General features: G+C 41.5%; 1 protein-coding gene across 2 annotated transcripts in view; it reads right to left on the bottom strand.

Moving 5' to 3' along the window:
• The window catches only part of Hip1 (Huntingtin interacting protein 1), a 105,981-nt gene extending 97,300 nt beyond the window's left edge, over positions 1-8,681 (bottom strand). For both annotated transcript variants that reach the window (XM_053785369.2, XM_053785368.2), the window contains exon 1: positions 8,511-8,681. In XM_053785369.2, the coding sequence (XP_053641344.1) occupies positions 8,511-8,600 (90 nt within the window). In that variant the 5' untranslated portion in view covers positions 8,601-8,681. The remainder of the gene's footprint in view (positions 1-8,510) is intronic.
• Positions 8,682-15,787: the final 7,106 nt, after the last annotated feature.

The raw sequence follows: 15,787 nt of genomic DNA, 5'->3' as shown, positions 1-15,787 counted from the left end.
TGGGACCATTTTTATGCAAAAATTCAGAGGTATTTTTTGGGTCCCAGTAAACAGTGGACAACTGAAACCACTGATACTGAACCAGCAGATATGGGGGTTCTACTATACAGTACACACATCATTTACCTTGAAATATTTTAGTCCTTATCTTATAGTGATTGGTGAATATATTTATTGTAGGAAGTCTGAATAAATGAAGAACGGGTATACAGTGAAACCCTGAATTCTGCCCGCATTGGATATTGTACGATTCGGATTTCAACCAATTTTTTTGACAAAATTTTGCTCTGGATTTCGTACCTCATCCTGGAAATCGTCCGTATCAGATGCATCCGCCCACCCGGGACACTGCTACTCATGTGTATGTCTCTAAGTCTGGCTCTGTCACTGGTTGAGTGAGCATTCATCTGAAACATTTTGTAATAATCCATTTTTTTTTGTGCTTGTTTATTGAGTGCAATTGCAAAATAAGCCACCATGTGCCCAAAGAAAGTTCCTAGTGCCAGGCCTTAGGTAAAGAAAGTGAGAAACACAATAGAATTCAAGAAAGAGACTGTAGAAAAATACAAAAGTGGCATATGTGTGGCTGAGCTTGCCAGGATGCATGGCAAGTCCAAATCAACAATCAGTTCCATCCTGGCAAAGAAAGTATGTAGAAATCAAGGAAGCTGATGTTGCAAAAAGGGTAAATATGGTAACGAAACAGAGATCACAAACAATCGAAGATGTGGAGACGACGTTGTTGGTTTGGATCAACAAAAACCAGTTAGCGGGAGATAGTGTTGTGGAGTCGATCATTTGCGAAAAGGCAAGGCAGTTGCATGCAGATCTCAAAGAAAATGCCTGCAATGAGTGCTGCTCTTAGTGAATTTAAGGCCAAAAGAAGCTGGTTCAACAGATTCAAGAAGCGTAGTGGCATACACAGTGTTGTAAGGCATGGTGAGGCTGCAAGTTCAGACAAACGTGTGGCCAAAAAATTCGTTGACGAATTCAATGAGTACATAGAAGCTGAAGGATTTGTCCCCAAACAAGTCTTCAATTGTGACGAAACAGGCCTCTTTTGGAAGAAAATGCCAAAGAGGACCTACATCATGCAGAAGGAAAAGGCACTCCCAGGACACAAGCCTATGAAGGTTGGGCTAACTCTTTTGTTCTGTGGTAACGCTAATGGGGATTTCAAAATGAAACTTTTACTGGTGTATCACTCTGAAAATCTCCGAGTGTTCAAGAAAAACAATGTGGTCAAGAGTAAATTGCGTGATGTGGAAAGCTAATAAGGCATGGGTCACAAGGCAAATTTTCATTGACTGGGTCCATGAAGTGTTTGGCCTGAAAGTGAAAAAATACCTTCTGGAAAATAAACTGCCACTCCAGTGCCTCCTGGTACTGGACAAGGCTCCTGCTCATCCTCCAGACTTGGAAGACCAATTGTTTAGGGACTTCAGTTTTATAATAGAGAAATTTTTGCCTCCTAACACCACTCCTCTCATCCAACCCATGGACCAGTAGGTCATTTTTAACTTCAAAAAACTCTACACAAAAGCAATGCTTCAAAAGTGCTTTGAAGTGACCTGGGACAATGAATTGACCCTAAGAGTTCTGGAGGAATCACTTCAATATCCTCCATTGCATAAGCCTTATTGGTAAGGCTTGGCAGGACGTGACTTCTAGAACTTTGAACCCTGCTTGGAGAAAATTGTGGCCAGAATGTGTCCTCGACGAAGATTTATGAAGGGTTTGAGGTTGACCCTGTCAACCCTATGTGTATTGTGGAATCTACAGTATTGTGTCTTTGGGGAAGTCCATGGGGTTGGATGTGAGTGGCCAGGATGTGGAAGAGTTGGTGGAGGACCACAGGGAAGAGCTAACCACTGAAGAGCTGCAAGACCTTCATCTGGAACAACAACAGACCACAGCTGAGGAAATTGCTTTAGAGGAGGAGGAAAAGAGAGGGGAGAAGGTGCCTTCTTCAGCAATTAACCCTTAAACGGTCCAAACGTATATATATGTTCATGTGTGTAGCGCCCCAAATGTATATATACATTTTCTCTGTCCTTCATTCAACACTGCCACGATAAGCACGTTAAGAGACCATACAATAAGTGTCAGGGGCCCGAGACTGTTCAACTGCCTCCCAGCATACATAAGGGGGATTACCAACAGACCCCTGGCAGTCTTCAAGCTGGCACTGGACAAGTACCTAAAGTCGGTTCCTGACCAGCCGGTCTGTGGCTCGTACGTTGGTTTGCGTGCAGCCAGCAGTAACAGCCTGGTTGATCAGGCTCTGATCCACCAGGAGGCCTGGTCACAGACCGGGCCGCGGGGGCGTTGACCCCCGGAACTCTCTCCAGGTAAACTCCAGGTAAGCCTGAGTCACCTAGACATGAGAGAATGGGTGTGCGCACTCACTGTGCACCACATGAAAATAATTGGGGATGCCTGGGTACCATATGCTCTTTTTTCCTATTAAAAAAAATTTTTTTTTTTTTTTTTTTTTAAAATTTGGGGCGCTACACGAGTGAACGTATATATACGTTTGAACCGTTTAGGGGTGCAAACATTTGTGGAAAAATATCACCCTGACCAAGCTGATACAAGCCTCATCTGCAACGTGTTCAGTGACAATACCTTGTTCCATTTTAGGCAAATCTTAGAGATGCCAGAAACAGAGCTCACTGGACAGATTTTTAGTGTGACAGGGGCCCAGTACCAGTAAAAGATAAAGAAGGGAAGTAACCCTGGATAGGGCTTTGATACCTGAAGTCCTTATGGAGGGGGATTCCCCTTCCAAACAATAACCTCTGCTCCTCCTTCCTCTCCCCTCTTCGCCATCCATACCCCAACAAGAGTTTTCAATAAAGGTGTGATGTTAAATGTTCATTTATCCATTTCATTAGTCATTTATATTTCTTTCTCATTGTTTTCTGTTATGTAAAACTATAGTTATTCTTTAAAAAATGTATTTTTTGTTAATATTTTTGGGTGTCTGGAAGAGATTAACTGTATTTACATTATTTCTTATAGGAAATATTGCTTTGGTTTTCGTCCATTTCGGATTTAGACCGACCTTCTGGAATGGATTAAGGACGAAATCCGGGGTTCCCCTGTAATAGAAAACTGCTGTATTAGTGAAACACTGTAAAGCGAACCACTGTACAGCAAGGCCCTCCTGTAGAATGCACAGCTTTTTGGGCAAACTTAGATGAATTAAATCTACTTAATACTAAAATTACTATATATGTGGAATTTTTCATGCTTGTGGGTCTAATAATGACAGGAAATTAAGAATAAGTCAAAATCCATTTTACAAGGTTAACTAAAAATTTAAAATTGTAATTAATTGGAAAAGGATGGATACCTGGAATATACCTGGAGAGGGTTTCAGGGATTAACACCCCAGCGGCCCAGCCTGTGACCAGGCCTTGTGGTGGATCAGAGCCTGATCAACCAGGCTGTTACTGTTGGCTGCACCTAAACTGACGTACGATCCACAGCCTGGCTGGTCAGGTACTGACTTTAGGTTCCTGTCCAGCACCTTCTTGAAGACAGCCAGGGGTCCAATTGTAATCCCCCATATGTATGTGGGGAAGCAGATGAACAGTCTTGGACCCCTGACACTGTGTTGATTCTTAGTGTACTCGTGGCACCCCTGCTTTTCATTTGGGGGATGATGCATCTCCTGCCCAGTCTTTTGCTTTCATAGGGAGTGATTTTCATTTGCAAATTTGGGACTAGACCCTCTAGGATTTTCCAAGTGTATATTATCATGCATCTTTCTCGCCTGTGTTCCAGGGAGTACAAATCAAGGGACTTCAACTGTTCCAGTAATTTCAGTGCTTTATCGTACTTATATGTGCCATGAAAGTTCTCTGCAATTTCGCCTGCATTGAAAGGGGCCATTAGTGTGCAGCAATATTCCTGCCTAGAGAGAACGAGCGATCTGAAGAGAATCATGGAATCCCTAGTTTTGAAAGTTCTCATTGTTCAAGGTCAGGTTAGGTTCAAGGTCAAAAATGACTGATTAAGGTCTTTAAGCACACACTACTTGTTTTAGCGCTGACCTGAATTCAGAAACTTGCTTGTCTGATAAGCAATTTCATATTCTTGGCCTTTAATAGGCCAAAATTTCTGAAAAGGTTTAATCAAACACGAGGGCTAACAAAGATAAATTTATATTTCTAGTGTTGTGTCTGTATCTTCTGTTAGAATTTTCTAGAAAATGTCTTATGTCAGCATGAACTTCACAATGTACTATTCTAAAAATGTGGAGCAAACAGCAGTATGTATGAATGACATTTATATTTAGTAGGTTTTGGGACTTTAATAAGGACAGTGTGTTGGCTATAATAAGAATCTGTGATTGTGGGTGATGAGTGGTTTAAGGTGGGTTGCCAAAGTAGATCCCCAGGCATACATCCCATTGTTGTAATAATGATAAATAATAATACATAATTAAAATTTACCACTCCGTAACTTACGTCTAGTAGTAAATAGCCTGTAAGCATCAGAGTTAGACTGCTCAAAATGCTCATGCATGCTAGTGGCTTTCTTTGTGCTCGACAATATTTTATTACAATTAAACTATACACTGTATTGCACGGAGAAATAAATGATTTGATTTTTAAAGTATGGGTAGATAATGGAAAAGCAGAGTGCAAAAACAATGCACTGAGAACATGAATTTTGCAGTATCTCAAAATAAGAAAATGGTATCATCAAAAGTTCTCCACGAAAAGTATATCCTGATTAAGGAAACCACTTTTTTATTTCCAGCTGTCCGTGCACTGTCCAACACGATGGAGATAAATGGTATAAAATACTGAAACAACGGAAATATACACATATGCAGCATAATGCGATCCTTTATGGATTATGTTTCGCCAAATGTGTAAGCAAAACTTAGTCCATAAAGGATCGCATTATTGCATTTGACTACTTTTCTACTGTCCATCACACAAGTTTAGTGGGGGGTTATAGGTTTGCCTACATTTTAATAATAATAATATCTTTATTTACTACAAGTACATACATGTACTAGGTATACAGGCCTAGCTGACATCAATGACATACATGTGTACTACTATATAGAAAGCCCATTGTTAGGCTGAGCATTTCAGGCAAATTAAGTCAGTTTTGTCCCCAGGATGTGACCCACACCAGTCGACTAACACCCAGGTACCCATTTTACTGATGAGTGAACATAGACAACCAGTGTAAGGAAACGTTTCTGATGTTTCAATCCCTTAGCCAGGAATCAAACCCGGACCCTCACCATGTGAAGCAAGAGCTTTTGCCACCAGACCATGGGACACCTTGCAATTGAGGGCTTATTCACTTTAAATTTGCAAAGCCTACCAAATGTATCAAAAAAAAAAAACACAGACATGTTTAGGACAAGAGGCAAGTGTATTGTATAAGAGATAAACGTACACGAAAGAGCTAAGCATGTAGAAGAATGTACTTGGATTAGCTCAGAGGGTTAGTAACCCAGAATTATCCAAGAAAGACAATTGACGTGGCTTGTTTCTACTCGGGGATCCTTGGTCTTCCCCAGGATGAGAGCAGTCAGCAAACACCTAGGTACCTATATACTGCTAAGTGAACAAGGGCAACAGATGTAAGGACTCAAGGACTGAACCCGGGTCCCTTGGATGTGAGCCAAAGGCGCTACCACTGAGCCATAAGTGAATATAATATGAGAGAAGTACTTGTACAGACAAAATACAGGTGTAAAAGATGAGACAAGCATATATAACATGAGGCAAGTGTGTAGGATGAGACGTGTATGGGTAGATGAGAGACAGGTGTACAGGTAGAAGATGAGATAATTTTACAGATAGATGAGAGACAGGTGTACAGGTAAAAGATGAGAGACAGGTGTATAGGTAGACGATGATGATGATGATTATAATCAAGGGGGACTGCTAAATCTGGAGGATAATGCAGCGCCTGTGGGGGGAATGTGGAAGGTATTAGGCTTAATTCAGGGAACTGGAGCACAGATCCAATTCCCTAGATCAAGAGGCCCTCACCAGCATCAAGGAACCTTCCTAGAGGAGGGTAGAAGATGAGAGACAGGTGTACAGGTAGATGAGAGACAGATGTACAGGTAGAAGAGACAGGTGTACAGGTATAAGAGACAGGTGTACAGGTGAAGATGAGACAGGTGTACAGGCAGAATATGAGACAGGTGTACAGGTAGAATATGAGACAGGTGTACAGGTAGAGGATGAGACAGGTGTACAGGTAGAAGATGAGAGATAAGTGTACAGGTAGATGAGTGACAGGTGTACAGACAGAAGATGAGAGATGGATGTACAAGTAGATGAGACAGGTGTACAGGTAGAAGAGAGACAGGTGTACAGGTAGAAGACGAGACAGGTGTACAGGTAGAAGACGAGAGACAGGTGTACAGGTAGAAGATTGAGAGACAGGTGTACAGGTAGAAGATTGAGAGACAGGTGTACAGGTAGAAGATTGAGAGACAGGTGTACAGGTAGAAGATTGAGAGACAGGTGTACAGGTAGAAGATTGAGAGACAGGTGTACAGGTAGAAGACTGAGAGACAGGTGCACAGGTAGAAGATGAGACAGTTGTACAGGTAGATGAGAGACAGATGTACAGGTAGATGATGATGATTATTATCAAGGAGGAGTGCTAAACCTGTAGGATTATGCAGCACCTGTGGGGGGGGAATGTGGAAGGTATTAGGCTTAATTCAGGGAACTGGAGAACAGATCCAATTCCCTAGATCAAGAGCCCCTCACCAGCATCAACAAACCTTCCTAGAGGAGGGTAGATGAGAGACAGGTGTACAGGTAGATGAGAGACAGATGTACAGGTAGAAGAGACAGGTGTACAGGTAGATGATGAGAAACAGGTGTACAGGTAAAGATGAGACAGGTGTACAGGTAGAATATGAGACAGGTGTACAGGTAGAGGATGAGACAGGTGTACAGGTAGAAGATGAGAGACAAATGTTCAGGTAGAAGATAAGACACAAGTGTACAGGTATAAGAGACAGGTGTACAGGTAGAAGATGAGAAACAGGTGTACAGGTAAAGATGAGACAGGTGTACAGGTAGAATATGAGACAGGTGTACAGGTAGAGGATGAGACAGGTGCACAGGTAGAAGATGAGAGATAAGTGTACAGGTAGATGAGTGACAAGTGTACAGACAGAAGATGAGAGACAGATGTACAAGTAGACGAGACAGGTGTACAGGTAGAAGCGAGACAGGTGTACGGGCAGAAGATGAGAGGTGCACAGGTAGATGAGACAGGTGTACAGATAGATGGGACAGGTGTACAGGTAGATTAGACAGGTGTACAGGTAGAAAATGAGACATGTGTATGGGTAGAAGAGACAGGTAGAAAACGACGAGACAGGTAGAAGACGACGAGACAGGTGTACAGGTAGAAGATGAGAGAGAGGTGCACAAGTAGAAGGCAAGACAGGTGTATAGGTAGATGACGATGATTATTATTATAATCAAGGGCGGTGCTAAACATGTAGGATTATGCAGTGCCTGTGGGGGGGGGGGTGGAAGGTATTCAGGCTTAATTTAGGGTACTGGAGCACAGATCCAATTTCCCAGATCAAGAGCCCCTCACCACAATCAAGGAACCTTCCTTGAGGGGGGGTAGAAGATGAGAGACAGGTGTACAGGTAGATGAGAGACAAATGTACAGGTAGATGAGAGAAGTGTACAGGTAAGAGGAGACAGGTGTACAGGTAGATGAGACGTGTACAGGTAGAAGCTGAGAGACAGGTGTACAGGTAGAGGATGCGACGTGTACAGATAGAAGCTGAGAGACAGGTGTACAGGTAAAGGATGCGACGTGTACAGGTAGAAGCTGAGAGACAGGTGTACAGGTAGAAGATGAGACGTGTACAGGTAGAAGATGAGACGTGTACAGGTAGAAGATGAGACGTGTACAGGTAGAAGATGAGACGTGTACAGGTAGAAGATGAGAGACAGGTGTACAGGTAGAAGATGAGAGACAGGTGTACAGGTAGAGGATGCGACGTGTACAGGTAGAAGATGAGACAATTGAATATTTTGAAGATGAGAGATGAGAGTACGGGTGTACGTTGCGAGACAAGTATAGAAGATGAGACAAGTGTAAGTTGACAGATTTCATTGAGAGATGAAATCTCTCACCTTACACTTTTAAGATAAGAGAGACGTAAGTGTTAAATGAAACATAAGTGCATAAAACAAGCATACAAGACAAGAAAGAAGAGTAGATGAGAAACCAGCGCATGAGACGAGTGTACAAGACGAACGACAAGTGTACGAAAAATGTTAAGTGGAGAGGCAAGGGTATGAGAGACGAGGCCTACAAGATGAGAAACAAGTGTAACTGGCAAGAGACAGGGGTAAGACATGAGAAAGGTGTCCCGGTCCATCCTGTCATTTAAGCAGTGTCAACAGGATATCCTCCTTCCCTAACCCACCCCAGGATCTTGATATCGTGGAAGAGTTCACTCACAGGAATAAAAGTACCTGTGTTCTCTCAAACTGGTCCCTCTCCTGGTCCAGGGTGTTGCTTCTCCTCGCTCCCAGCACATTAGGTATCTTCTTCATAGAAGTCATCTTGCCTGTTCTAAGCACTAGAGTAATAATTCCATGACCACCTCCACACGACCCCTCACACCACACTCACTATAGACGACACGATCAATGGATATGGACAAAGTACCATCAGATGCTTTCAAAACTGTTTAGGTTATCTTAGAGAGCGTCTCACAAAGAATCCAACCTTATATCCCCCGGATTAAATACTATAGTAATTTTTTTTGCTTATACCTAATATGGATAAAAAAAAAAGACCAATAGAAATATGGAAATAAAGTCACATTGTTTCACTTTATTGAGTTAAATCTACGTAATGCATTATTAATGTTTGCCTACATCATCTACGTGCTCTCCTAACCACCATACAAATCTATACTATCTGTAAAATCATTTGTAAATTTCCTGAATGAACATTATCTCGGTTAAAAATTGCCCTACCATATATATATATAAATATATATATATATATATATATATATATATATATATATATATATATATATATATATATATATATATATATATATATATATATATATATATATATATATATATATATATATATATATATATATATATATATAAGAAATAAGTCACTTCGTCTGAAATCTAAAAATCTGAGGTACAGCGGCGCTGTATGACCCTTGTAGGTTTAGCGCTTCTTTTTTATAATAATAATAATAATAATAATAATAATAATAATAATAATAATAATAATAATAATAATAATAATAATAATAATAATAATAATAATAATAACTGAGGTACAGATGAGTACAGTTACATAAATTTATAATGTGTTATTTGACACTAGATACTTTTTTTAGATGGTATTATTGTCAGTTCACTCATTATTTAGAGCTTATTGTGTACATATTTTATAGCAGAAACAAATCAGTTAAAATCAAGATTTATCGAATTCACAAAGACCATTAAGGCCACAGTTCACATGTACTTTATCTTGCAGTAAACTACAAATCCTAAAAAAAATGTCTTAGAATAACCCTTTATAGATGCTGAGATTTTTAGATACAGATACACATAAGTACAATTATCATACGTAGAGTAAATTCCCTAGGATAACCCTAGAAAGTCATTCAAAGTGAGACATGTACAGTTGTGGATGTATATAGGTACATAGGACGATGTTAATGACCCCAGTTGAATTATTCCGTAACGATGAAGCCAGATAATACGTCATCTGTAACGTCATCTTGATTTTTATGAGGTGGAACGTTCGGCTCACAACCAGAAGGACCAAGGTTCAATCCCCGGAGAAAAGTGTAGGTATGATTGTCTCTTATACAACTATTGTTCATTTTAATCTAGCAGTAGACACCTAGGACACAGAAAATCCATAAAGAATCATATAGGAAACAGATCACGTACCTTGTTTCCCGTTATATAACACTAGAGTTAATAATACGAATAAAGTCGTATATTTTATTAACATTAATAAATACATTGCTTTACACAATGAAATACTTCCAAAGGTCTGACGTTTACTTTCACATTGGCGTATTGCCCAGTCTGTGGCTTCAGGAGTTTCTAATATATTTGCATAGTGACTTTCCCTCCGGTATAGCGACTGATTATTATAATAACTAAGCGCTAAACCCACATTAGCGACTAATAACATGACTAACACAAATACCTATTTTTCCCTGCTAAATAGGCAGGGATGTAAGGATTATAAGGGAGCGCTAAACCCGTAGGGATCATACAGTACCTGGGGAGGGATAAGGAAGGCATTCAGGTTCAATTCAGGGAACCGGAGCACAGATCCAATTCCCCAGATCAAGAGCCCCTCACCAGGGTCAAGGAACCTCAATACACCAATACATAAAGGTGGTGACCCTACAGACGTAAACAACTATAGGCCAATATCAAACTTACCATTGCTATCCAAAATCCTCGAGAAACTCGTGCACAGGAGACTATATTCATTTATAACATCACAAAACATACTCAACCCCTGCCAGTTTGGATTCAGGAAAAATAAAAGCACTAATGATGCAATTATAAAAATGCTAGACCTGCTTTACACAGTGCTTGGGCTGCTTCATCTAGCTATGACAATCTTCCCAGTACCACACAGGAAAAATTAAATGACAAATATGATGCAAGGGAGAGACTTGTTTGCTTTATGCTCAGCAAGGAAGATGACTGCAACATTCCATTCACTAATTACGAACTTGATGCAGCACTAACTAGGGCAACTCCACGTCGCCTGGTGAGGATGGTATTACTTACAACATACTCAGATTGCTGTGTCGAGTACCAGGTAATCCATTACTTGAATTATATAACATGAACTATGTCACTGGGGAGCTCCCTCAATCGTGGACCAACAGCCTCATCATTCCAATTCCTAAGCTCAATCAACAAAATGCATTTCGCCCAATATCTCTTACTAGCTGCTTGTGTAAAACATTTGAGAGAATGATTCTTAATCGTCTCATGTACAGAATTAAACAATTTTTGTCTCCCCGGTTACATGGTTTCATGCATGGAAGGAGCGTGCATCATTGCATAGCCACCTTTCTCACCCTGCACACTGACAGCTCATACACTACCTTTCTTGACCTTAAATCCGCTTTTGATGTAGCCAGCCGACATGTAATCATAGGCTACCTGTCCAACAGAAAATCGTCTGTGTTGTTCCAGGGACATAGAAGTGTAACTAAAGACTTGGAATTAGGAACCCCACAGGGAGGTGTGCTCAGTCCCACACTGTTCAATATTCTAATTAATGCATTACTTAATGCTATGCCTAGTCAGCCCCATCATTATATGATTAGTTTTGCTGATGATATAATGATTCACACCACCGGATTCTCCAACACCCAAAACTTTCTTATTCATGTACTAGCCTCGTGTCAGGACCTGGGGTTGATAATTTCTACTGATAAAACAAAGATACTCAATAGGCGTCCTCCCCGACAGAGAGGCACAGTTCGTCAGATCCAATTGCATGATGGGTCTCTTCTAGAATATGTAAGCAGATACAGGTATCTAGGCTTTGAGGTTCCACTACTTGGACCTGTTGTAACAAGACTAAGAGCACTTAGAGTTGTGGCTGGGTTTCACCCCAGGTATGGTGCTATTACAATTGTGAAAATGATGTATCTTGCTTATATTAGATCATTGGTTGATTATGCTGCGCCACTACTTGCTCTTGTGTCTGACTGGAAGCTTGGAGGGCTGGAAAAACTGCAGAACGAAGCAATGAGGATCATTTTAGGATGCCCTCGTACTGCCAAAATTTTAAATATGCAAAAAGAACTTGATATTCCAAGCATCAGAGATCGTGTTACTAAAAGAAATATCCTAATTGGGGTTAATATGCTCAGGTAAGCCCATTCAAACCCCTGCACAGAAGCCCTCCAAACTTTCCTCAGCACTGGTGAACACTCCTCCAGATGGATCGAAAAAACTGGAATCGACCTCCGCATGAACCAGCTACAAATCAGTGGTTCCCAAACTTTTTCAGCTTGTTACCCAATTTAACATGCCACATAAAGCATGTTACCCCTTTCACAAAATGTTGTTATTATTGATATATATGGCTAAATTAAAACACTTGAGATATTTTCTTTTATTTATTGTATTTGAACATTGTGCATCTCTAATGTAAATTGTGAGTTCATTACCTCTGTAACTTGCTCAGCTATCAAAACTTTGGAGTCCAGTCCCTGGACCAATTATGTACCTCTGTAATCTTTTGACTACCGCCCACAGGATGGGTATGGGGTGCATAATAAACATATTAAACTAACTAACTAATGACTATTACCAAAGATGTCAAGAACATCAGTGGGATGGATGGAGTTGCATACTTGAAGCTAGTTTAGGAATTCTTGGCTTCATACCAGCTTATGTCTACCTCGGCTGATGCTCACAGATAAACTGACAGTGTGAAATAGAGGCAGCCTCAGGAAGTGAGTGACGCGTACTGGACAGGTCGATCAGGGCTACTGAGTGACTTTTGTCCTGAAGCATACTTGTCAAAATACTTTTGGGTTTCCACACACTTAGCTATATATTTCTTTTCTAATACTGTATATTAGTTTTTGATGTTTATTGTTATTTGGTTTAACTTTATTACTTACTTATAATAGGTTTACTTTACAACTTTATATACTAAGACAAAGTTAACAATAATCCTCATACCGGGTACCGCATTGTTTTCTTGATTTTCAGAATTCATAACTTTTTTTGTCACCCCTCCATTATCCCCCAGAAATGGTTAAATTACCCCCAGGGGGTAATTTACCCCCAGTTTGGGAACCACTGAGCTACATGATCTATGTCAACTAAGGCAACAGCGGCAATTCTCCGCTCCATGGGATATTACCCCATTCCAATCTACCATTCCCCCCCAAACTACTTCTTAAATCACAACCAAAACTTCGCCTTGAAGCCAAACATGAGGCCTTAAGCTGTATTGATAACTTAGTCACACAGCACACACTCTCGCAAATTATTTACGTTGATGGTTCTGTTCACCAATCCACTGGTGCAGCTGGTAGTGCTGCTGTTGTCGTGCAGAGTGATGGCTCTCTTAAAGAATTTGGAGCATGCATCAATAATTGGGCCTCTACCCTTCAGACAGAACTGTTTGCCATACTCCTTGCACTGAAATGCATCTATGTATCTAAGATTGACAGTTTAATTGTAACTGATTCTGTCATCCATAAATGCTCTCAACTCATTAAGTATAAATTGTGGCATGCTTGTGTCAGAAGCCAGACATAGGTATGGTAAGATTGTGGACAGTGGAGTCAGAGTGCACATGCTGTGGATTCCATCTCACATTGGTCTTCAGATGCATGATAGAACTGATAAATTGGCTAAACTGTATGCTTTCAAAGAGGGAGTAGATTACAATCTTGGCTTGTCATGTAGTAGTTTAAGAACTATAATACGAAAAGAACTTCAACTGAATTTTATTGACTTAAGACTCAGGGAGATTGACACCAGTCAGTCCATCTATCATCATTCTATTATGCAGGAGGAGCCACATGTCTATGGTGCATCCAACAAAATAAGCAGACTCTTGGATGTCACTACTGCCCGGCTCCGGCTGGGTTACAAGTATCTTTGGCAGGTTAAATCACCACCACCAGATGTAGACCAAACGAAATGTAAACTTCGCCAGATGGACTATTGTCACACCCTGCGTCATTATGTACTGGAGTGCGATAAAATTATTGAATTTAGAAACAACTCACTCAGAAATGTTCAAGAAATGGCAAAGTATTTTATCCACAGTTGTATATTACAGACCATTCTGGAGAAATAACCTGACTTTGCTAGCTGTAAATAATGCATTACCACGTGTATGTGTGTGTGTGTGTGTGTACTCACCTATTTGTGGTTGCAGGGGTCGAGTCCTAGCTCCTGTGTGTGTGTGTGTGTGTATGTGTGTGTGTGTGTGTGTATGTGTGTGTGTGTGTGTGTGTGTGTGTGTGTGTGTGTGTGTGTGTGTGTGTGTGTGTGTGTGTGTGTGTGTGTGTGTGTGAAGTGTGTGTGTGTGTGTGTGAAGTGTGTGTGTGTGAAGTGTGTGTGTTTGTGTGTGTGTGTGTTTGCTGGCATGCTGTGTATGAGTGTGTGTGTATGAGTGTATGTGCGTGTGTGCGTATTAGTTTGTGTATGAGTGTGTGTGTGTGTGTGTGTGTGTGTGTGTGTGTGTGTGTGTGTGTGTGTGTGTGTGTGTGTGTGTGTGTGTGTGTGTGTGTGTGTGTGTGTGTGTGTGTGTGTGTGAAGTGTGTGTGTTTGTGAAGTGTGTGTGTGTGTGAAGTGTGTGTGTTTGTGTGTGTGTGTATGTGTGTGTGTGTGTGTGTATGTGTGTGTGTGTGTGTGTGTGTGTGTGTGTGTGTGTGTGTGTGTGTGTGTGTGTGTATGAGTGTATGTGCGTGTGTGCGTATGAGTTTGTGTATGAGTGTGTGTGTGTGTGTACTCACCTAGTTGAGGTTGCGGGGGTCAAGTCCGAGCTCCTGGCCCCGCCTCTTCACTGATCGCTACTAGGTCACTCTCCCTGAGCCGTGAGCTGTATCATACCTCTGCTTAAAGCTATGTATGGATCCTGCCTCCACTACATCACTTCCCAAACTATTCCACTTACTGACTACTCTGTGGCTGAAGAAATACTTCCTAACATCCCTGTGATTCATCTGTGTCTTCAGCTTCCAACTGTGTCCCCTTGTTACTGTGTCCAATCTCTGGAATATCCTGTCTTTGTCCACCTTGTCAATTCCTCTCAGTATTTTGTATGTCGTTATCATGTCCCCCCTATCTCTCCTGTCCTCCAGTGTCGTCAGGTTGATTTCCCTTAACCTCTCCTCGTAGGACATACCTCTTAGCTCTGGGACTAGTCTTGTTGCAAACCTTTGCACTTTCTCTAGTTTCTTTACGTGCTTGGCTAGGTGTGGGTTCCAAACTGGTGCCGCATACTCCAATATGGTGGGTTCCAAACTGGTGCCGCATACTCCAATATGGGCCTAACGTACACGGTGTACAGGGTCCTGAATGATTCCTTATTAAGATGTCGGAATGCTGTTCTGAGGTTTGCTAGGCGCCCATATGCTGCAGCAGTTATTTGGTTGATGTGCGCTTCAGGAGATGTGCCTGGTGTTATACTCACCCCAAGATCTTTTTCCTTGAGTGAAGTTTGTAGTCTCTGGCCCCCTAGACTGTACTCCGTCTGCGGTCTTCTTTGCCCTTCCCCAATCTTCATGACTTTGCACTTGGTGGGATTGAACTCCAGGAGCCAATTGCTGGACCAGGTCTGCAGCCTGTCCAGATCCCTTTGTAGTTCTGCCTGGTCTTCGATCGAGTGAATTCTTCTCATCAACTTCACGTCATCTGCAAACAGGGACACCTCAGAGTCTATTCCTTCCGTCATGTCGTTCACAAATACCAGAAACAGCACTGGTCCTAGGACTGACCCCTGTGGGACCCCGCTGGTCACAGGTGCCCACTCTGACACCTCGCCACGTACCATGACTCGCTGCTGTCTTCCTGTCAAGTATTCCCTGATCCATTGTAGTGCCTTCCCTGTTATCCCTGCTTGGTCCTTCAGTTTTTGCACTAATCTCTTGTGTGGAACTGTGTCAAACGCCTTCTTGCAGTCCAAGAAAATGCAATCCACCCACCCCTCTCTCTCTTGTCTTACTGCTGTCACCATGTCATAGAACTCCAGT

This window comes from Cherax quadricarinatus, chromosome 35 (assembly GCF_038502225.1).
Source record: "Cherax quadricarinatus isolate ZL_2023a chromosome 35, ASM3850222v1, whole genome shotgun sequence".
NCBI lineage: Eukaryota > Metazoa > Arthropoda > Malacostraca > Decapoda > Parastacidae > Cherax > Cherax quadricarinatus.
Note: the sequence above shows the minus strand (reverse complement) of the source record. Positions and strands in the feature narration are given on the sequence as shown.